The 24,032-nt window shown below is 36.0% G+C and overlaps 1 protein-coding gene and 1 long non-coding RNA gene across 3 annotated transcripts; both read left to right on the top strand.

Moving 5' to 3' along the window:
* Window positions 1-7,496: 7,496 nt before the first annotated feature.
* On the top strand, window positions 7,497-9,157 carry LOC130719080 (transcription factor bHLH18-like). Its single transcript, XM_057569722.1, has 4 exons — window positions 7,497-7,634; window positions 7,731-7,980; window positions 8,108-8,455; window positions 8,803-9,157. The coding sequence occupies exons 2-4, from the start codon at window positions 7,852-7,854 to the stop codon at window positions 8,875-8,877; spliced, it is 552 nt and encodes a 183-aa protein (XP_057425705.1). The 5' UTR covers window positions 7,497-7,634; window positions 7,731-7,851; the 3' UTR covers window positions 8,878-9,157.
* Window positions 9,158-17,952: 8,795 nt separating this feature from the next.
* Window positions 17,953-22,192, top strand: LOC130718618 (uncharacterized). 2 transcript variants are annotated; one of them, XR_009012730.1, is made up of 8 exons: window positions 17,953-18,510; window positions 18,845-18,895; window positions 19,047-19,092; window positions 20,289-20,409; window positions 20,502-20,615; window positions 20,710-20,757; window positions 21,288-21,584; window positions 21,697-22,192. It is a non-coding gene; the product is annotated as an uncharacterized LOC130718618 (long non-coding RNA). The 2 variants fall into 2 exon arrangements; XR_009012729.1 differs by having other exon boundaries at window positions 17,984-18,510; window positions 21,288-21,372.
* The last annotated feature ends 1,840 nt before the right edge of the window (window positions 22,193-24,032 follow it).

Genomic DNA, 24,032 nt, shown 5'->3' with positions numbered 1-24,032 from the left:
TTCTTTCTTCCACCCTTTTCACCCCCTCCTTCCATCATTTTCACCAAAACCCACCCCTCATCATGCTTCAGAAACCCACAATCTTCACCTCCTTCATCTTCATCTTGTTCATCTTCACTTTATTCATCTTCATCCCCTTCTTCCATCATCTTCACCAAAAACTCCTCTCTTTCTTCATCAACCCATTTCCCTTTTTTTTTCTTTTTTTTCATATCATCATCATCAACACTCTTCTTCTCCTTCTTCAACCAACCATGTCCAAACCTTCTCTCCCAGATTTAACACAAACCCAACTCAGATTTAACACCATCACCGCTCTGATAAAAAAATCACCTTCACCATCTTCACCCATCACCTTCAACAAAACCCAGAAAATAAACTCTAATCCTAAAAAATAAAACTCAAATCAGATCTGTACAAGACCCAGAATTCTTCAACCAATTTTCATTTCCTTTATTTTTTATAAGATTTGTACAGACAAGCATAGGGAAACTACCCCTGTCCAACACAAATCAGATCTTTGCAACACAGGGAAGCAAGCCAAAAAAAACTCAAAATAAACTCAGACCACCACCACAGGGAGGGAACACACCACACCAGCAGTCCAATTATGCAGAAGATTAAAGGTTTGCTAGGCAATATCTTGGTTCTGCAACATGAAAAGTTGAAAAAATTGTAACTTTACCATTTATTTGAGAAGTTTGAGATAATTCCCACAAGAAATTTAACACAACTCAGAGAAAACAAACAAAAGGGTATGTCCATTGTAACACCCCATTTTCTGTTATTAGGTTATTTATTATTTTATTTTAATTAGTATTATGGTATATGGTAATTAAGTGATTTTGTTAGATAATTAAGTGATTATGTGATATAGATAAATAAGGTTTTAGGGTTTAGTGTGAGTAATTGAGAGTGGGGCCCATTGTATGGCTATTTAAGGGTTAGGAGTGAAATAGAAAGAAAGAAAAGAAAAAAAATAAGGATTAGAAGAGAAGCAGAACAAGAAACACGTGAAAGCAGAGAAGGAGAGGAGAAAAGAGGAGAAAACTTAGAACTGATCTACAAGAGGTAAGGGTTTGAATTCATGTTTTATGGATTGGTATGATAGTGGATAATGATAGAAAGCATGATTTAGGAACCCTAGGTTGCAAAAATTCCCAAATTGAAATAGTTAGGGTTTGGCTTCTAGATGATTTTGGGGGTAGATGATAGGCTTGCATGATGCGCAGAAATTTACGTTCTCTTGTACCCTTTTTTGTGCTATTTTAGTGGCCGAATTTGAAGAAGTAGTCTTCATAAAAGTTGTAGGTTTTTCTGTTACGAAACGTTTGCCACTGGTTTCACATCATTCCGACGTCTGTAGCTCGCGTTATGTGTATTTTAGTGAGTATAGGTTAAGCTGTCCAGTTTCTTACGAACTGCGGTTAGTGTACGATTTTTCCTGATTTTTGTACTTTGAATTGTGACTTGAAAATTTATAGAGGTTTACAAAACGTGTATACGGAACCAATATAAAAATATTAGATTTTTCTGAGTATATTTGATAATTTACATCTGTTTAATAGTTCATTAGATGTGTGGTGCGCGCACATGGCGAGTTGCGCAGGAAGATGTCGCAAGATGTCGCGACATGGCGAGTTGCGTAGGGAGATGTCGTGAGATGTCGCGACATGGCGAGTTGTGCAGTGAGATGTCGCGAGATGGCGAGCATGAGCATGTCGCGAGTTTTTGGGAAAATTTAGAGAGAAATCCAGTCTTTAGGAAATAGTTGCAGAACCTGTTATATATGAATTATATTTAATTTACATCTATTTTTAATAATCATTATATGATGTTGTTTCTGAATTGATGTTATGTTTGAGATGCTAAGTTGTTGTGATTGCAAGTTGTATAATTGATAACATGTAATATGTGTTTTGTGCAACTGGTGATGAATATGCTAAAATAATTAGGACTTGGAGATGGTCTGAATATGCATATGTTAGTTGAGTTTTGCACAATACACTGCATAGTTGTCAAGAGGCAATGTTTGCTAGTTCTCGTGGAGGCTAGTGACTTGTCCCAAAACTGGAGTGGTTTTGAAGCCTAGAGCGAGGGCTTTATTGGTGGTTATCTGTCTGGAGTGGACGCGGTGATACCGCTAAGGATAACAACTTTGGTACCAAAGGCATTTGCACGGGTCTCACTTGAGTCATATGTGTTATGGTGATATTTTTGGAGAGATTTGATGTGGTGGTAATTAGAGACTATTATATATGTTCTAATTGAGCTATAATTTATGGAGTATTTGCCATAACTGTGAACTTGATTAATTATGTTAAAATTACATAATTTATTATTTGTTAGTGAATGTGAGTAATTTATGTGGAGCATAGATAAGCTTTTACATTAATTATTATTATGCTTATCCATATGATATGAGTTCTCACCCTTCTGTTGGAATGATGTTCTATGCGACATCGCTCAGGTACCGAAGATAGTGGAGCTTCTCGCGAGGGTTAGTTGGAGGAGCTAGTCTTTCATTTACGGTTTAGTTAGGGGAGTCATGCTCTGTTATGTAACACTGAGAAACGTTTAGTTTTGTACCTTGATGTTAAGAGTTACCTATGAACTCTCTTTATGTTAAATTTTGGAGTTGAAATAAATCCGCTGTGTTATGCATATGATGTTGCGACATTAAAGTTGGAAAATTTATATATTTATTATGAGCATGACAGGTGTTTTGATTTATGTTTCTAGAGAATAAGTGTGACACCCTTTGAGTTATGCATTTTACTCTGATTTATGATATATTATTATGCAGGGTTTAGAGGGTGTTACATTAGTGGTATCAGAGCATGATTGGTCAGTAGTCTAGGGTTATTAGCATGTCTAATTCTTTTTGTATTCGATATGTGTTTATGACACAATCGATACTGTTTTGGAATTCCTATCCCGAGTTGTTCGTTTAAGGCAATTTTCGAGGGCGAAAATTCTTAAGTGGGGCAGAGTTGTAACACCCCATTTTCTGTTATTAGGTTATTTATTATTTTATTTTAATTAGTATTATGGTATATGGTAATTAAGTGATTTTGTTAGATAATTAAGTGATTATGTGATATAGATAAATAAGGTTTTAGGGTTTAGTGTAAGTAATTGAGAGTGGGGCCCATTGTATGGCTATTTAAGGGTTAAGAGTGAAATAGAAAGAAAGAAAAGAAAAAAAATAAGGATTAGAAGAGAAGCAGAACAAGAAACACGTGAAAGCAGAGAAGGAGAGGAGAAAAGAGGAGAAAACTTAGAACTGATCTACAAGAGGTAAGGGTTTGAATTCATGTTTTATGGATTGGTATGATAGTGGATAATGATAGAAAGCATGATTTAGGAACCCTAGGTTGCAAAAATTCCCAAATTGAAATAGTTAGGGTTTGGCTTCTAGATGATTTTGGGGGTAGATGATAGGCTTGCATGATGCGCAGAAATTTACGTTCTCTTGTACCCTTTTTCGTGCTATGTTAGTGGCCGAATTTGAAGAAGTAGTCTTCATAAAAGTTGTAGGTTTTTCTGTTACGAAACTTTTGCCACTGGTTTCACATCATTCCGACGTCTGTAGCTCGAGTTATGTGTATTTTAGTGAGTATAGGTTAAGCTGTCCAGTTTCTTACGAACTGCGGTTAGTGTACGATTTTTCCTGATTTTTGTACTTTGAATTGTGACTTGAAAATTTATAGAGGTTTACAAAACGTGTATACGGAACCAATATAAAAATATTAGATTTTTCTGAGTATATTTGATAATTTACATCTGTTTAATAGTTCATTAGATGTGTGGTGCGCGCACATGGCGAGTTGCGCAGGAAGATGTCGCAAGATGTCGCGACATGGCGAGTTGCGTAGGGAGATGTCGTGAGATGTCGCGACATGGCGAGTTGTGCAGTGAGATGTCGCGAGATGGCGAGCATGAGCATGTCGCGAGTTTTTGGGAAAATTTAGAGAGAAATCCAGTCTTTAGGAAATAGTTGCAGAACCTGTTATATATGAATTATATTTAATTTACATCTATTTTTAATAATCATTATATGATGTTGTTTCTGAATTGATGTTATGTTTGAGATGCTAAGTTGTTGTGATTGCAAGTTGTATAATTGATAACATGTAATATGTGTTTTGTGCAACTGGTGATGAATATGCTAAAATAATTAGGACTTGGAGATGGTCTGAATATGCATATGTTAGTTGAGTTTTGCACAATACACTGCATAGTTGTCAAGAGGCAATGTTTGCTAGTTCTCGTGGAGGCTAGTGACTTGTCCCAAAACTGGAGTGGTTTTGAAGCCTAGAGCGAGGGCTTTATTGGTGGTTATCTGTCTGGAGTGGACGCGGTGATACCGCTAAGGATAACAACTTTGGTACCAAAGGCATTTGCACGGGTCTCACTTGAGTCATATGTGTTATGGTGATATTTTTGGAGAGATTTGATGTGGTGGTAATTAGAGACTATTATATATGTTCTAATTGAGCTATAATTTATGGAGTATTTGCCATAACTGTGAACTTGATTAATTATGTTAAAATTACATAATTTATTATTTGTTAGTGAATGTGAGTAATTTATGTGGAGCATAGATAAGCTTTTACATTAATTATTATTATGCTTATCCATATGATATGAGTTCTCACCCTTCTGTTGGAATGATGTTCTATGCGACATCGCTTAGGTACCGAAGATAGTGGAGCTTCTCGCGAGGGTTAGTTGGAGGAGCTAGTCTTTCATTTACGGTTTAGTTAGGGGAGTCATGCTCTGTTATGTAACACTGAGAAACGTTTAGTTTTGTACCTTGATGTTAAGAGTTACCTATGAACTCTCTTTATGTTAAATTTTGGAGTTGAAATAAATCCGCTGTGTTATACATATGATGTTGCGACATTAAAGTTGGAAAATTTATATATTTATTATGAGCATGACAGGTGTTTTGATTTATGTTTCTAGAGAATAAGTGTGACACCCTTTGAGTTATGCATTTTACTCTGATTTATGATATATTATTATGCGGGGTTTAGAGGGTGTTACATCCATAGTTCATAAAAATTAAAACTTTTCCCTCAAATGCCTCTAGTACAGCTGCAATTTGAGCGAAAATCAAAGGCTTTGATACAGAACTTGAACCCTACACAAATTAAGAGAGAGAATTTGAGAAAAAGGGCAACATAGTTGAACGGTGAGTGAGTGAGTGAATGTACTACCATCCAAAGAAAACGGTCCAGTGGTAAAGGGTGAGGTAGAGGCGCCTGAGAAGTGAGAGGAAACCAGCCATTGAAGAAGGGGTTGAACAGATCTGGGCGGAGAAACATAAAAAACTCACAAGATTGAAAGATGAATATTTTAAAGGTGTTAAATATTGAGGGGGAAATTGAAAGATGATGTGTGTTTCTGGTTACCGAATTTGGTGAAAATGATGGAAGGAGGGGGTGAAGAGGGTGGAAGAAAGAAGAAAGGGACCAAAGTGAAAGAAAATTAGAAAGATAATGTTGACTTTTATTAATTGGGTTAACGGACGTTAGGGGATTTTAACGTCAGAGACTAATATGACTATTTTTTGCCACATCTGGGGACCGCGAGTCTAATAAAATTCATCCAGGGACGATTCTGAAGTCGGTGCGAACATCCAGGGACCAATGTGACTATTTACCCATAATAATTTTGAGTCACATTATAAGTTTTTAACCTTTTACATAACAAACTCACTCATCCTCAAAATAATCATATTTTCATAAATAACTGGAACTAAAGAGACCAGACCAATAAATATTTGAATAAACTACCTGCAAAATGAAGCCACCACAGTAATAAGAAATTGAGACATTATTGCCTATCAAAAAAAAGAAATTAAGACTTAAAAACAAAATTGAATCAGAAATTTGAAAAAAAAAACAAAAGCTCTAAATCAAGTCAAGAATAACAGAACCTCTAAATCAAGTGATGAAGAAGAAAGCATGAACTGCGACATTGGTTAGCATTCATAATCTACCCGCTTAGCTCCAAAACTTGTCTCTTCCATTCATCGAAAAACCTCTCTTCGTAGGTTTCACCCAAATCTTTTTAGCCACGCAATCTTCCCTATCTACCTCTTCACAAGCTAACACGGGTGCTCCGTAATCGCCCTCTGTAGCTCTAATGAAGCTTCGACGACCACCTCAAGTCTATCTCTCTCTCCTCTATTCTGATGGGTAGTGATCTCCTTGAGAGGGAACCTATATTTATAGAAGGTTAATTATGAATTATGCCAGAAATTTGAAACATTTCAAATATGGGGTATGCCCTATGCAGAACCATGGCAAAAATATTGAATTAAGCAAACCTTGAAATATGGTAAAATAACTCATTTTACAATTCTCTAGCTTATAGAAAACTGAGCGTGGGAAGTTAAATCTTGGAAGGAAAACGGAAGAAGGGATTAGGAAGAATAGAATTCAAATGCAGGTATTTAATTGGTCAAAAATATATAATGGGTTTTAAATGAGATTTATGAAAAACTGTAATTTTCGTTTAAAATTGATTGGATATTAAAGAGGTGGGTTTACCCGTGCATCAGCTAACAATAGACTTGTTAAAGATTTTAAAGATTTGCCTCACAATAAATTTAAAAACAAATAACGTTCCAGTTATTTATGATATGCCTAAAAAAAATCAGAATACTATTAAAGAGCACTAACACATGTAATCTCTAATTGGCTATTTATGTGGTGGAAATAATCATAGTTAAACAGGTAAACAGTGATTGGCTTAGAAGTGGGTAGTGAATAATTAATGTGAATCAATAATGAATGTTAGTCAAATTTAAGGTTAAAAATATTTCAAAAATAAAATAAATATAAGATGCTACTCCCTCCGTCCCTAATTATAAGCTAACATTGAGACTTTTTTTGTGTCACTAAATATAAGCTAACCTTGCAAAAGTTAATATTTCTTTCCATATTCACCCTTGCATTTATTGGTAGTGGAGCACCACCATTAGTAGTACAATGATGAAAAAGTGTTATCATAAATAGGGGTAAACATAGAAAGTTGTACATTTTTTTTGAAAACCAATGCATCAATTAAGGCTTTCTTAATAAGTGTGATTTTTACAACTTTAGCTTATAATTAGGGACGGAGGGAGTATTACATAGCTACCCTTAGATAAAAAAACAATTAGCAAAGATGCCACTCCCAAGTTTCTAAAAGTGGTAATAATATTTTCTTTTTGATTTTTTTTAATCATGGAAAAATTGCTGAAACCTCCATCATTGCTTGCCAAGTGTCAAAACTTGCCATCTTTTAGGTTCTCTTTTATATACTATTTAGATTTAGATAACTGGTAGATAGTTAAATTTTTAAAGTATTTAGTCTAGGTTTAAGGTTTTGGCAGTGCGTATGAAAAAATATTTGTCAAAAGAGATTTATCAATTTAAAGTAATTTTCGAATTTTGAGAGATTAATGTTATAACCGTCTGTTGTCAACTACAACATACAGGAAAAAATAGCAACTCAGCTAACAAAGAGTAATATACGGATATAACATAACCAATTGCTAGCTGTTTAATAAATTTATCAAATTTCACATATTAAGAATATATTAACCAGCACATACCTTACTCTTCATACCGTCGCAGGTACTGATTTCTTTATCAGTTTGGAGTATGAATGTGTTGTGTTTGTGATAATGTCTAAACCAAATACCTGATTTTTTTCTTCTTCTTTTCTTTCAGGTTCACTGGTCGATCCTAAGCTTTCTCACAAGTCACTGAAATATAACTTGCAAAGATCTTTCTCTTGCCCCACCAACTCCACGTCTCCACCTTCAAAACAGAGAACTGCTGCAGCAGCACCATGAGAAACTCCTCCTCAGCCAGATCTCCTCACCAAGCTCAAGATCACATAGTTGCTGAGAGAAAGAGGAGAGAAAAGATTAGCCAGCAGTTCATAGCTCTTTCAGCTCTTATTCCAGGCCTAAAAAAGGTTCAGTTTTCAGTAATAAAACCCAAAACCCAGAATGGCTACTTAATTTTTCTGCTGATTATAGTTAGGTGGATATATGCATTTTTTATGCGTACTGATCATCAAAGGGTATGTAAATGTAATGCAGATAGATAAGGCCTCTGTTCTGGGGGACACTATACAACACATTAAACAGCTCCAAGAGCAGGTGAAGCTACTGGAAGAGCAAAGCAAAAGGATAAACGCAGAATCAGTGGTATATGTTGATAAATCTAAGTCCGAAGATGTCTCAGACACATCCTCAAATAATGTCTCACTGCCTGAAATTGAGGCAAGGGTGTTAGAGAACAAAGTTTTGATCCGAATCCACTGTGAGAAACAGGAGGGGGTGCTGATGAATATACTCAGAGAGATAGATAACCTTGATCTAACAGTGATCAATAGCAGTACCTTGCATTTCGGGGCCTCCAAACTGGACATAACCATCATAGCCGAGGTATTAATTACTTCATTTCATGGCCTTCGTTAATCAAGCCCTTAATTAGTATACTCCTAGTTTAACCAAGTTCAAATTAAATAATGTCATGTGTAAATGAGTGTCCATTTTGATTTGTTGAGAATGTGAAGGTAAGTGTGTGAGTCTAAGTTACACATTATTGTTAATGGAGTTCTACGTTGGATGGTTAAAAGTGGATTTGTTGAAATAGACAATATAAAAATTGAGACATTCTCTTGATTTCTTGTTTTCATAGCTAGACTATTGTCACTTTACATTATAGTAAGGATGGATCTAGTTTGGAATTGTACACATCATTTTTTTCAACTTGTTGCAAATGCATGCAGATGGATGATGAGTTCAAGCTGAGCGTGAAGGAACTGGCTAGAAAGCTTCGAGTGGGGCTCTTGCAATTAATGTAGCATTTATTCAGTTAGAGGTCTTTTCATACACATGCATTAGCAGCCCTCACTTTAATGTATTACATTATGGAGTCAGTAAATGTCATGTCCATCTTCTTAGCACTTGGAGAAATAAAATAGATAGTAACGTCTCTTTTTGTTTTAGTCTGTTCAATTTATTCTAAACGTGTTGTTTGTTGTTTGGCTGGAAGCATTTGATGGTAGATATTTTTTTTGGTTGGGGTCTTGTTTGGTGTTGCATGGGTTTTTTCAAGGCTTTTTGATTCCTTAGGCTTTTCAATTTGCGCTGTAGATTGTGACTGATTGGACTTTATACTTTACAATCTTTTTCAAAATTGTATTTTTATCATATATATCAATTTTGCTTTCTAAAAAAAATTAAACAAATGAATGGTTGTAATCAATTAAGGTAAATTACGAAATTTGTTCTCTGTCATCTCTTTCACGCACCGCAAAGCTCATCACAATAGTTCAGCCGCTTGTTTTTCTACTCGTGGCCAGTAGTCCAATCGTTCGATTAACCTCTAGTCACTGCCGCCTTCATCATCGAAGTCTCAAAACTAAAAAATCGATCTTCCTCAAATTCACTATTTCAAAACCCTTCACATCACCACATAACAAAACTAGATGTAATGACACATGAAATTATTCAAGCAACACCACTTTAACACAAGACAACAAAAGGTTTGCGTTTTCCTCAGTCCACAATGCATGATGCTGCCAACGCCAATATTAGTGTCATTTATTTGAGGTCGGCGTAGGAGGAGGAGGAGTGGCAGAAGCTCCAATTGCACCACATGGTGAGGCTTAAACACATCGGTCTTTAAATGTGTGCAAGATCACGATAGACAAGAGAAGGTGAGGGAGAGGATACACAAGAGAAGGTGTGTCACTTTTTAAAGTAACGCACCATAGATACAACATACTTTTTGTATCATAATCTTAAACTACAAACATTATAAAACATGTGTAGTATATATTATAGTGAAATACTTTCACTAGTAGATAGATTTACACATTATTGGATTGGTTGCGTTGTGGATCGACACTAAGCATAGCTCATTCAATTACACTCCTTTCTCTGTTTCTATAAATAAATAAAAAATTTGTATCTTAGCATGCATATATATAAAACGCATATGTCGTTTTGTTTGTCTAAACCGTCGGTAACAGTGAAACTTTACAACGATTTTTAGGCGGGGTTGTCTAAATTATCTATGAAAAATTTTAGGTTAAATAACTCATCGTCCAATCACATTGAAGATAAATGAGTTGAAATTTCTATATATATATTTTATTCATTTATTTAAAAAAAATCATATTGATCCATGCATTGAGTTGTGGGTCAGTAACCCACATGAGTCATTTGGATAACCCAACAAAACCTTTATTTCCAAACATACCCAATTCCTACTTCGAACTCCATCAAAGGGGAAGAATCACCGGTCGAGAACAAAATTTGTTGTCATCGCCACCAAGAACAAGGCAATTTAACCTTAAAATTAATATTCAACTTCCTAATTACTCTTTACTTTCTTTTGGTTTGGGTGCGTCTTCTTTTGAGGCATTTATTCCCGATGTGCCTTTTGCTTCTCTTTCTCGTGGAAGAGGACGTCCAAAAAAGGTCAAGAGAGGTCGCAAGCTCCGCTAGTTGCCACAGACCACTTGTGCGAGGTTCTTTGCAGTTAATGGCAGGGGGCTTCCTCTGGTGCGATTACGCCTCGGTTCGTCCTGCTCTATTGGATTCGTTGAGCGCTTTGGGTGGTCGTTACTGGCAAGGTCGTGTAGTTGGGGAGCCCAATTAGGCAATTGCTTAAGGCCTCCAATAATAATTAGGCCCCTAATTTTTTTAACTAAGGCCCCTAAAACATTTAATACCTATAGGATACACTACTGAGACTTAAAAGAGATAATAAAACAATAAAAAATTAGGTAATATTAATGACAACACATTGAAATTGCAACGTGAGAACTTAGAAGCGCAATATGAGAAGTGCAACTTTGTTAGTTTTTTTTTTTTTTTGAAAGCTGAATGAAGTTTATTATAAATAGCCTGAGGGAAACAACCCCGGCAAGATCAAAATACAACCAAAAAAAGCACAAATGAAAGCAGCAGTGATAACAGAGCTGTGCTAAAAACCACCACCAACCCACCGAGTGACTTAGGCGGAATCCCAGGAAAGAGCCTCATTAAAACCTTACTTGGAAAAACCCAGTGGGATAAAAACCAAGCAAGGAAAAAGAGTACCACAATTCTGGGATAGACATTCTGCACTAGGACAAATAAGTATTACAATCCTTGAAACAAAAGTATAACACTAGCTCTAAACCATGGACCTATACAACATAAATTCTTCTGTAAGAGTGCAATCAGCCCACATAAAGACAGTAGCAGCAGCATCATCATCAGGCCTGGAAATTTTTATGAATAATAGCAGCAACAATCTCAGGCACCAGCAACAACAGGAATAGACAGCTACAGGAAATCAGGAATTTTTGAAACAGTACAACAGCACCAGCAACATCACCATAAAAAAACAACATCAGCAGCAACCAGCAAAAGAAAACAACAGCAAAACAGCAACAGCAGTGGAAACGCATCAGCAACATCAGCGACAACAGCAAATACCATGACAACAACAACATTGAAATGCATCAGCCACAGCAGCGGCAACTACAAATGCCACGACAGCAAAACAGGGGAGTAAAATGCAACATAAACCAAAACAGCCACTCCAAGCACCCTCACCAAAACCTGCGTTTTCAATGCAGCAAAACAAATCTGACGCTCCAGGGGCGTGTGAGGACCATAAACGCTTCCCACCAACACAGTGATATCATCAGTAGGAATTTTCACACTCAGTAAAATGAACCATGTGTCCAAAGTCACTGTCTGAACCTGTAAAAAAATTTCTCGCCACAAACACATCAATCCACCTGCTGAACCTGAACATGTCTTATTTGCAAACTCTGAGCCCAAGAATCCACTGTACGCTGGTGCTTCTCATTCAGTGTTGTTTCCCGCCACGTCAAAATTTCTGGTTTCAAGTTCAAGACTGTTTTTTTGTATTCACAACTTCACTCTTAGTTGATCCGCCTAAACCGCGGACATTCCAAGAGAGCCACGGGCCTGACAAGTCAATTGAGATGTGGATGGTTTTGTCGAATTTGAGCTTCTAAGCCACTGAGCATCAACGCCTCCGAGCCTCGAGGTTTCAAACCCAACTGCTTTCCAAGTAACCAAGCTCTCTGAGCCCGTGTCGTCACGCCATCTTCTCCCTGTACAGGCTCTAAGTAATCAGCAGGCAAAGGTTGTGGTTTGTTCTTGCTTCCTTTTGGTCGACCACGCTGTGAACTTTTTTGTGAGGAGTTTGTATTTGGCGATTGCTTCAAAGTCGGCGATGCTGAAACAGGTGAGGCCTCACAACCAGGAGAGCTCGCGGGTATGGGACGGTTCTGATTTGGTGTCACAGGCAAGGCTTCTGCATGCATAGGAAACGAGATAGAGTCGAGTTTCCTGACTATCTGATGTGGAGCGGTATGAAAAAACTCGCTGCTGGAATCACCTTGTTTCAACGTGATTGAACTTGAAACTGTCGTTAAGCCAAAAAGCCGCTTCTGGTTATTCACTTGAGAAGGCAAACACGCCCTACTCCCTGTTATCTGGTTAGTAGCACGTGGGTCCCTGCAAACAGAATTAAAAGGCCAGGAAATATTTTTATTTTGAAACAAATCTTGAGAATTGAAAGAAAAACCTGTAACCGAAAATCTTTTATCCCGATTTTGAATTTTTTCCTCCAAGATTTGTTTTTCTTCACATAATAAACCTGCAGCCATTACGTTATTTTTCCAGCCCTCAATTTCCTTCATAGAGTAACCAGCATCAATGATATCCCTTAACTGTTCCTTCTGTTCCTCCCCATAATTGAATGCCGTCATTAACGCTTCTGAATTTGAATTTGGGCCAAGAAACTCCTCCTTTTCTGGCTGTAACGTCTTCACGGCCACCTTCGCCGCCGGTTTCTCGCCGCCGCTGCACTTGGCTGAAATTATTTCTTCCTCACCGCAACACCGCAAACCTTCCAAACATCCATCCCTAAAGATTTCATCCTCTTCATCAGGTTCACGAGACTTTCCAACATCCTCAAACCGGAAATCATCATCTCTGGCTTCGTCCTCCTTTACCTCATCATTTGTTTCATCCTCCATCTCCTCCTTAGAATTATAAATTTTTACCGGTGTGGATGGCATATCCTCAACAATGCCATAATCATGCACTTCCATATCCTTCTCAACCAGAATTACACACGATGTACCCCCAACATCAACAGACATGGTAAAGCAGTGTAAGAGAGGATGATTCATGCGAACTAAAATTCGAGCGAAATCAGCCCGATGTCGCATCACAGTTGGTGTATCAGATAAAGCAAAGCTTCCCAACTTGTTTCCTATGGCAGCAAAAAAAGCTTCATTCCATAAGCCCATCGGAACTTGCCATAACCGAATCCAGACGAAGTGTGACGTGCCGAAAGTGAACATGGAGCAAGGTTTTATGTCAGTAAGAAATTGTGCAAGAAAGAAAGCACATTCTGTGATTGTGCTTTCCATCTCATCCATATTTTCGAACTCCAATAGCACCTCATTCGCTCCGAACGGGATTAGTCTGAAATTGAACAGGCCAATTTGACTAAACTCCTCTTGTAAAATGTCAACCGGCTTGATTGTTAGAGTGCGAGCCTGGGCACATCGCTGAACCCACTTTTCATCCATATCAGATGTAGCAAATTGCAATGGACTTGTCTCATGTTTTCCAAAAGATCCCCTTGTGTCTTGCTGTTTTTTAGGTTCTGTTTCCTGTTTACTCTCTGCTTTTGCTTCCTTTACCTTCCATGACCTTCCACGAATTTCATACTGATGTCTCCCTGGGGACGGAACTCTAGCAGCTTGGGATGACCGTTGAAATCTTGCTTTCTGCACTACCAGGTAATTTCCTTCAAGCCTCAAGCCATGAAATTGTTGTATCGCAGCCCTGGCCTCATCATCACATGTGAATCGCACAAAACCGAATCTAAAGCGACGGTGATGCTTCTTTTTTTGCTGGATAAAAACATTACGTAATTTTCCTGCCTTCCCAAATATTGCTCCCAATTTCGCATGAGTAATCCTATCCCTCAAGCCATCAACAAAAATTGAGAAGGAACCTGATTGTTGAATTGAATTCTGTTGCTTATATCCTTGACTCTGGGATCGTCGGACATGATACCTTGATGGAGCAAAATTTGAAACCTCCCCTTGTATGTGCGTTGCTCTCGGGATCTGCCAGTGTTGCTGTGCACGACGCAAATCAGGCCAATGTTGGTCGCTCCTCCCTTGTTGTTCACGGGGCATTTCAGGTCGTTGTAGATGAGGTTGTGAGGTCCGTCCACCATGCCTTTGCCGCTGCCAGAAAAACTTATCTCCCCAATGACGACGATCACCACCATTTCCAGCGGCTTGCCATGGCCGAAACCACCGTGCCGGCGGTTGCCAACCAGAGTTCCTCTCTCTACTTCCTCTCATCTCATATTGCAACTTTGTTAGTTATTAATAGTGGTATTTTATATTAGCAAATTTACACTCTCCAAAAAAATAAGTAAATAAAATATCCGTTATTTTTACATCCTCAAAATTGAAAAAATAAATTGTGTTACTCATAACAGTTAGTTTTTTATGACTTATTTATCTATATTATTGAACAAGTTTTCTACTTAGACTTCACTCATTGTTTCTTCTCTAAAAAAAGGAATTTTTTTTATTTTTCTACGTTGAAGTGAATTATCGAATGAGATATTTGACTTCAAAATGTCGTATAATCTCACATTATTTCATACATTGTGTTACTGGTTCTATTGTTCATAGTTTTTTTTTTTATTTTACATTATAAAACTCTGATAAATGATTTCGCAGCACAAAAAACTAGAATTGAAGGTTAATATAAAAAATTGATAATTGATATGATATATCAGGTCTCTTTAAGATTCATGTAAAAACTAAATCACTTTAACATTTTCGCCTTAGACCCCAAATTCTCTATACACAACCCTGGTTACTGGACGCAAGTGGAGAAGACGTGGATGATTGACAAGCTTATGGATTGTACACTTGACGGTGAGGATGAGGTGGTTATCAGCGGCATGGCAAAGAAAATGAAGGAGTCGTGGCCGCCCTGAGTGACGGGGTTGCTCTTTAAAAAGTGTTGGCTTTTGAATCTGGTTTAGATCTTCAACTTTACTTCTTTAGTTATTTTTTAGGGCGGTTCTTGTTATTTAATTTATAGGGTGGATTAGAGCTTGTGCATTCTTATGGATGGTTAGAATTTTTTTTATTATCTCTACTCTCTTATTCTTGAGCTTAGTCTCCTCCCTCTTTATATATATATATTTTCGGGCTTCTAAAAAAGTTTTGACTTTTCTACTTTTCTAACATTATTAAGAATTATTTGAAGTTAACCGTATAATTGGTATAATATTATTAAAACTTTATTGAAATTTTTAAAGTTTCAGATAAATATGAATAAAGAATCTCTAAAAATTATGACAAATATAAAAAATTTAAGGAGTGGTATTTTTTTTAAAGAATTTTTTCTATTAAATATAACTATATTTTAAAATGGTTGTCTTAATCAAACTATGTGTTAAGTAACTAATTTTTCCAAAAGCTTAACATGTTGGGTAAGTGCCAAATGAATGGTTTTATATTACTTGTCTTTTTTTTGTCAAAGGAGAACAATTTCATTGATAATGAACAGAATACCCAACCATATATTACAAGAGGTGCTCAAATGAGCCCAACCTGATGCCTTTACGGTTCTACAATTAGAACTCAAACTAATTCATTTGCAAAAGCAAAGAGTGATACAACAACATATAAAACTTTAAAACAGGGCATACTCACTCATGCTAAAGCCAGTAATCAATAACACTAAAGACCTACAGAGACTCAACAGTCCTCAGAAAACATCAGTGAGTCAAAATGACCTTTGGAGTAGTGTGTGTCTTCCATTTATACTCGACCACTCAACTGTGCAACTCACGAATCTGCCGGAGTTGTCTTCTGAAGAGCCTTCTTCAAAGAAGTCAAACGTGACTTCAACGGCACAAAGGGTAGCCATGTACTTGTCTAACTCGCCCCCTCACGCAAGAGCTCTTTAGACTTGCGTATTTGGGCTTGAAGCGTGATGAATGCATAGGTCTGCCTACTGTAGACTTTCATTCTTTTTTATTAGAAGAATTGGGGCTGGTGGCAAGGATTGAGCTCTGGACACCACTTAGTCATAGATGTTCTAATACCATGTCAAGTCGTCAATTATTCCAAAATCTTAAGCACTTGGGAATAAGAGACACATGAATGGTTTTCTATTACTTCTATAACACTATGTATACCAATCAATTAATTACCTCTTAAATTATCAGCATAACTTTAAATAAGAAAGATTAGATTCCTTGTAGGATGGTTCAAGTGGTAGGAGTTATGAAACATATAATTTTAGTAGAGGGAGATCTAGGGATCGATTCTTGACGGGTTAAATTTATTTTTCCAATGTAAGAAAAAAACAAAGATTAGGAAAGAGGGGAGTGCCGTAAAGCTTCTGAAACACGCACTTAGAGTAATAGATACGATTCTCACATGTTTTCTGATCACATTCAATTGATTAAAAAAAACATTGAATTTCGAAGTAGTGATCAAAATGAACAAGGGCACCATTCATTCATTAATTGAAGTACAAGTTAAATACAACACTGACAGAATGACACATAAACCATTAATTAAACACAAATCTACAAGTTGCAAGCAATCAAGTATTCAAGTTAAACAAAGACACCACATTAGGTTTCTGGGCATCGAGCACGAACATGTATAAAATCTAGGCCACCCGCTAGGCCACCATGATCACTTGAAAGGGCATGCAGTGTACACACACATGATATCAACGCTCACTTTGACATTCTCTTTCTAATATTGGAGTCTGACATATGTCCGTCATCTTTAATTATATCAAAGTGATAGACTCAGGTCAATACCTTTTTTGGCTGAGTCTTCTTGCTTATAATCAAGGTTATTACTCTGAGAGGGCGCACCTGCTAATAAGTCCACACTACTAGGCAATTGATCTGGGTTTGGGCACTTAATAGCTTCTTGATCTTCCATGAAATCTTCAACTTGAAACGTGGGCTTCCAAACTGGAATAATAATGTCTTTATTATTTTCTTCCTTGCAGGTGTCACCTGTTTTGAAATTGATCCATCGATCACGTGTCTCGCGCATGCTTCTCACCAGAGCAAAGAATATCTCCATCTTCGCTTCGTCTTCTTGATCTTCCTGATCATCAAGGCAAATTTTCCTCTTCTTGCTACCACCGTTGTCGAACTCCATGTTTCAGATATGCTTTGTCTGTTATGAGATCGAAGAAGAAAGAGACAACAACACGCAATTTCTAAGTTGCTTCTTCAAAGAAATGCTGAATGATTGTGGAATGTGGAGTGGTGATGGTCATTTATCATGATGATGTCAAGCTGTCCATTATTCTATAGTAATCTCGATGACTAATGTGCCACATATGGTATACTTTTTCCTACATATAGTCAAGAAAAGTCTTCCAATTAATTATAGAATAAGTTCATGTTTAATTTACACCAAAATTATACTCACATTTGAGAGAATGAAAAAAATTAGAGAAAAATAAGTGATATAATAATTAATGTATTATAAATGAAATGAGACATGGATATTAATTTTCTTGGAAATGTGGTAAAAAAAATGGGAGGCAAACGTTATGGTGTCTCTCAAAATAAAATGGGTATCGGAATATCGGGTGTTTCAGCCAATTTGACTATAAATATAACATTAAAATATTTGATAATTGAATTAAATCACTGAAATAATCAAAATATCCTTTTTTAAATGCCATTGTTATTAAGAGCAATTTTTAATCTCACTACAAAAAGAAGAGTAGGGAGAAGCAAGGATGGAAAGTTGTTGAACGGGAATAATATTTCGTCATTGCACCACATGGGGTGACGTCGTACCATTACGACAGCAAGTGCGTAGTCGTTGCTTTTCTTCTAAACATAATAAGCAAAAGAAGACTTGGTGGGTTGAACTTTGGAGGAGTCCACCGCTAATCAATAGACATTTGTTCAAACTTCACTATCTTCTATCCTATATTTCAAAATCCCGGTTACTGTTCACGGGTAATTTTTTTTTTGGGGTAACTGCTCCTTACGTTTCAAAGATGGCGGGCTTTTTCTGATGCAATATTCAAGTTTTGGCCCAAATTAAAAAACATCATCACCCTAACAGCTTTGACGTCTTTTGCTGCTGTTTCTTCCTCTTCATCAATTGTCATCACCTTCGTCCTCCTACGCTCACAATTGTGTTCAGTGGCCATGGCAGTCCTAAAGTTTGCGTCAGTGGTGCAGAGTGACGTTTTTCGCTTGGCTCCTTCCCTCCTACTCCCATCTGCATCATCAAGTTCACAGTTTGACGTCTTCCCCTTTCTTTTTCCTATCGCCAGCTGGTTTTTCCTTTCCTCCTCCTACTTCGTAGCTTTGTGCAGGCTCAATTGTATCCCTAAAGTTCGCGTCACTGGCTTAGGTATGACAGTTTTTGCTTGGCGTCTGGTGCAAGATCTTTTACTGCAATATATTGCTGAATTGATACTCTTATTTCAGGAACTATATGAGTGTTGCCTTGCTTGTGTTTTCCCTTCAAGAAGTCTGCTGAAACATTGATACTTTTCTTCCATAGCATGTTGTTCTTTATATATAGTGTCTCTCCTTTGTTTTTTTCACCCTTCTATAATTGCTGGAGTTTTTATGACATCACTTGATTTATCTTGCTGTGTTTTTTAGTTACATCAATGGATGATTTACCTGGTCCTCTTTTATATGTTATATTTGATGTCTTTCATTGATTTTTGTATGTGTAGAAAACTAGCTGAAATAAAAGAAACGATGATGATGGTGCTTTGCTTCACCTGGTACAGTTAAAAATGTGTTCTAATCCTTCATTTCTCTTTAGTTATGATTCATTATCATTTTATTATGAATGATAGCAGGAAATTAGTGAATGCACTGCATAAAAGTATATTCGATGCTATTTTTTATTGATTTGGGATTGAATGATGGCAGGAAGGAAAGATATGGTGTGTATGCAAAGCCAGCTGATCAAGAAGAGGTGTGGATTTTTATTCCTGTAAATGATTATTCATGCTTTTGAAAAGCTTTTGCTGTGGTTGTTGTTAAAGCTAAAACTGACTAAGTTGTAAATGAACCATTGAGTCCATATGCTATTCACATTGTTTTAATTGATGCTGAGGTTTAGTCCTAACCATATATGTTAATCTGATTAGCATATAATTTTTTAATTTATCTTTCTTTCCCTCTTTTTAATGAAACTGAGATTGCGTGCATTTGTGTTAATTTGTAATTTAATTCTGACTTACAAGTTCTCTTTAGGGGTGTTAGGCTAGGAATCATTATCTGGGATCAATGAGGATTGACTTCAATTGGAGTCCTGGTATGTTGGTCTTAGTAACTGTACCAGTAGGAGTTACTTCATTTACCCTCAACCTTGCCCTGATGGTATTATTTATCCCATTTCCTCAAGTTGGTTGGTTGTACATTACAAACATAGCTTTTGCTATTTTATTAGTGGCTTTAAACACTCAGGGGAATCAGGAAAACCTTTGAAGACTGCAGCAAAATCCGCTTCCTACTACAGAGTTTCAAGGTTTTGTATTTTGAGAGGGACATATCAATGGACAAAGTGATTAACTGCGGAGCATTCTGGATGGGAAAACAGATCCTCCAAGGCTCTTTGTGAAGGGGAGGTTCATTGGTGGGGCTGAAGAAGTTGTGAGCTTGCATGAGCAGGGGAGGCTGAAGAACTCTTTGAAGGGGTTCAAATGGATTGCTTTGATGGTCCTTGTGATGCATGTGGTGGGGTCAGGTTTGTGCTGTGCTTCAAGTGTAATGGAAGCCACAAGGTTATTGCAGAAATTGAAGAGAAAGAGAGCAGTCAGTGCCCTCAATGTAATGAGAATGGACTGATTGTTTTCCCTTATTGTTGCTAGGAGCTGAAAAATATCAGTTCATACACTGATAGAGTTTATACCTTTGTGTTCTATTATCTTCCTTCATAGAATTTGTATGTAATTAAATATGTGGGAACTGGGTTCCCTTTTCTTTTTTTTCCCCTTTGAGTAAGGATCATTCTTTAAACATTTTTTGCAAGTGTTATTGCATTGGTTGTTTGTGTTGGTTATTGGATCAATCTAAAGTTGTTCAAATTCAGATTTAGTATCTTTTTTCAATGTATATATCTTTATACTATTTGTTTATATATATAAACCATCTGGTATCGTCATTCAGATTCGGATGCTGACTATTTCCAGAAGAAGCTAAACTATCTCCAGAGGCAAAGGATCTTATTAGCAAACTACTTTGTAATGTGCAGCAGAGGCTTGGAACCAAAGGGGCTGATGAAATAAAGGTGTTTTTTGTGTGTTCTTTTATAAATTTTATGATTTACTTTGGGTTACAGTTGTGTATTAACAAAATAACTGGCCGGTCTTTTATTTCCAGGCTCATCCATGGTTCAAAGGTATTGAATGGGACAAATTGTACCAAATGAAAGCTGCTTTTATTCCTGAGGTCAATGATGAATTAGATACTCAAAATTTTGAGAAGTTTGAGGAGGTATCTATATGTCTTTATTCACAGATATAAAAATGTTTATTGGCCTGCTGTTTCTAACCAGTTCATGCTCTCTTGATGTACTAATAATGTGTAGGTGGACAACCAAACTCAACCTTCCTCAAAAGCAGGCCCATGGAGAAAGGTTCGTTCTTGTTTGAATTTTGTATATAGTTAGCTTATTTTAGTTGCTATAATTTTGGCATTTTTAATTTAATAGGTATAATGTTACTATCTAGGTTCTTCCAATAGACCATTTCTTCTCCTTTGAAGCTTAACGATATGTTGTGAGATTATTGGGGTTCTATGTCAAAAGTTGCCATATGCTTCTTTGCTTTTCTGTTTTTCATGAAACGGTAAATATTTTGACATATCTATGCCATGTGATAATTATGAAGGACAGTCCTTTGAATAGTTTGAGGAACTTTTCAATAGGTTAAATACTTATCTTTGGATCCCTTTTGTTATGCTTGTAGCATTTTGCCAATAGAAGCAAGCCTTTAGTTTAAAGATACTTGATTAATTTTACAGACCAAACTAAAATTTTACATAACTTTTGGTAGTAACTCTGAATACAAATGCCTCTTTGTTGAAATTCAAGGATCATAACTTTTTGTGAGGGACATGTACTTTCTCAAGTCAAGTCATGTGACATTATTGTGTTATTTGATGCAGATGCTGTCATCTAAAGATGTTAACTTCATCGGTTACACATACAAGAACTTTGAAATCGTGAATGATGATCAACTGCATGGAATTGGTTTGTACATCTTCATTATTATACTTGACCACTAATATTAGTAACTAATTTTGGATGTTGATACATGAATTGACTTTAATTTTGGTGTAACTGTGTGGGTTTTTCTAAAGATCATACTGTTGAACCTTGCTAATTGTAGGTTATACACTTATTGTCCCTTCTAAGACTGCAGATGCAGAATTTTCAAGTCACAATTTTTTTAAACATGACATGTACTGGTTTGAATGTTCTATCTATGTATGCATTTTATACAACTTGCTATAGCTATATCTTGGTCTTTTTATCATCTAATATCATCATTTTGTGTTGTTGTTTCATTTCCAGAGTGTAGCAAAGCGTATATGCACTCCTACGAAGAAGTGATTTAACTATTTCACGGTACAAGGAATTTGGAACCCCTGTAAAACTGCAATTAGATGCAGGAGTTGTCGGCAAGGAATGCTTCAAATTTAGGGTAGGAATAGGTTCATGATTTTCACCTTGGCAATACATATTAGGGGTGTTCATAACCGAACCAATCCAAACAAAACCGACAAACCGATCCAAAAAAACCGAAATCCAATCAAACAGAAAACCGAACGGACTGAAAATTGAAAAAACCGAAATTATTTATTGGATCGGATCGGATTTTGGATTTGATTTCCAAACACGAACCAATCCAATCCAAACCGAACATTCACAAATATGTATAATTTTAGTTATACATATATCATTCCATTTACACTTACATAGTACATATTTATTGTATATATATTGATTATATCACACATGCTTATTTATAAAATTACGTTTTAATAAAAACAGTTCAAGTAATTATTTGAACTATATACATGCATTAATGTAAACAATTATAATCATAATTTAAAAATATGTTGACTATGTTATAATTTATGAATGTTATATTAATGTTATAAATTATGTATCGTTGTATTTATCATATATTATATATTATATATTTTTTAAATTTATAAAACACAATTTTTAAGCACAAAAAAGTGAAACAAAAACCGAACAATCCAATCCAATCCAAACCGCTATAGATTGGATCGGATTGGTTCGGATTTGAATTTAGTAAAAAATCCATTGGATGACAAAATCATAAAACCGATGAGATCGGATCGGATGATTTTTCTCCTCAAAACCGATCCAATCCAATCCGCGAACACCCCTAATACATATAGGCAAGCTTAATCATTTGCTGTTTTCATAAGAACTTAAAAAAGATGGGAAGTAAAAGCAGCGAGGGAGATTTTGGAGAGGGAGTCTTCATAAGTAAGGAATGATGTCTGAATGTAGAAGGAATAATAACTAAAACAAAGCATCGAGATTTCTCATACTATTTGTTTTTGCTTTCAATCTCTTAACACCAGTATTTATGACATGGCTAAATGAAAACTAACTGTTTATGTAAGGACTATTCCAAGGAAAAGCAGAAAGTTTTGATGTGGAAAAAGCTATTTTTGAAAAATCTGTACATGGTTTTGAAGAAGCAATATCCATGTTATCTTATGTCTCTGGGGATATAGAAGATCTTTATACAAAATCCAGCACAAGAAATATAATCTTAATTTGTAAATCCAATTTTAGCATGAGTTAGTTTTGATGCAGCTGGTAGGGGATCTGAATTGGTTTATCATGTAATTGACATTTTGGATTTTGGGTTTTCATAGAGTTAATTATCTAGATTATAATTTTCTTATATGGCTTTGTTGCTAGATTTTCTTGAATAGCTATTCTTAATTGAAATTTGAAAGATTTTTGTTAACGCATAATTCTAGCTTATAACTAAATGAAATGCCTTGAGCAATACTACTCATTGGCATAACATGTCATGTATGTCTCACTCTTGCTACTTCCCATAGTTTTTCACTATCTTGTTTCACTTTCATGACATCATGAATATCAATGCACATCAAATACATTCACTTCGATTATTAATTATTTATCTCAATGATGTTTCCTTCAAATCATAAAGAAACTTTTTCAATTTGATGAACATTTGTGTCTCTTTTTGTTAACAAGTTCAATTTGATTATATAAAGATATATGTGTATACTATTTTTACTTTTTAGGTGGATGGTGGTGATCTTAAGCTGCCTAAAAACATGATTTCTCCAAAACTCTTATCTTGATTTACGATTTATAATCCAAGAATGAGCTTGATACTGGCAGTTTGTTAATGGTGGACTTTATTGATGTGTGGGTCTCATTATTTTCTTTCCTCCACCTCCTTTTCTTTCATAGATATTTCAAACCTTTGAGAAAGACAATTGAATTTCTTAGTTACATATTTCAAGGCTTTGTTGGTTATTTTTCCTCGATTGTATCAAGAGCTAGGATTTATTTACACTTAATCTTTTTTCCAATCCCTTTCTCCTTTACTTTGTTTCTATCTCTCATCTTTCTCAATTATATCATCTATCTTATCTCATATTTTCGCTATCCTGATTCAAACTTTTTCCTACTTAAATTGAGGTGTGAAAGAAACTATGTTCTTGTACTAAAAGACATCTCTTTTTTTTTGTACAAAGGAAAATTAAACCAAAACTAAACAACGCTTCTTGACAAGAGGCACAAGGAGAAAACTTCCAAACTTGCCAACGACAGCCATCTCGAGTTCCATCTCATGCATATATATTCTAATACCATTTGTAACATAA

This window comes from Lotus japonicus, chromosome 5, assembly GCF_012489685.1.
Source record: "Lotus japonicus ecotype B-129 chromosome 5, LjGifu_v1.2".
In the NCBI taxonomy this organism is placed as follows: domain Eukaryota; kingdom Viridiplantae; phylum Streptophyta; class Magnoliopsida; order Fabales; family Fabaceae; genus Lotus; species Lotus japonicus.
The sequence above is the reverse complement of the archived record's forward strand: the minus strand, read 5'-3'. Positions and strand labels throughout refer to the sequence as shown.

Excerpts from the sequence above, each read along its gene's own strand:
- LOC130719080 (XM_057569722.1), top strand. The coding sequence starts at position 7,852 with ATGAGAAACTCCTCCTCAGCCAGATCTCCTCACCAAGCTCAAGATCAC. Across the intron at positions 7,981-8,107 it reads TTATTCCAGGCCTAAAAAAG|ATAGATAAGGCCTCTGTTCT; the intron begins GTTCAGTTTTCA and ends AATGTAATGCAG. Across the intron at positions 8,456-8,802 it reads ACATAACCATCATAGCCGAG|ATGGATGATGAGTTCAAGCT; the intron begins GTATTAATTACT and ends AAATGCATGCAG.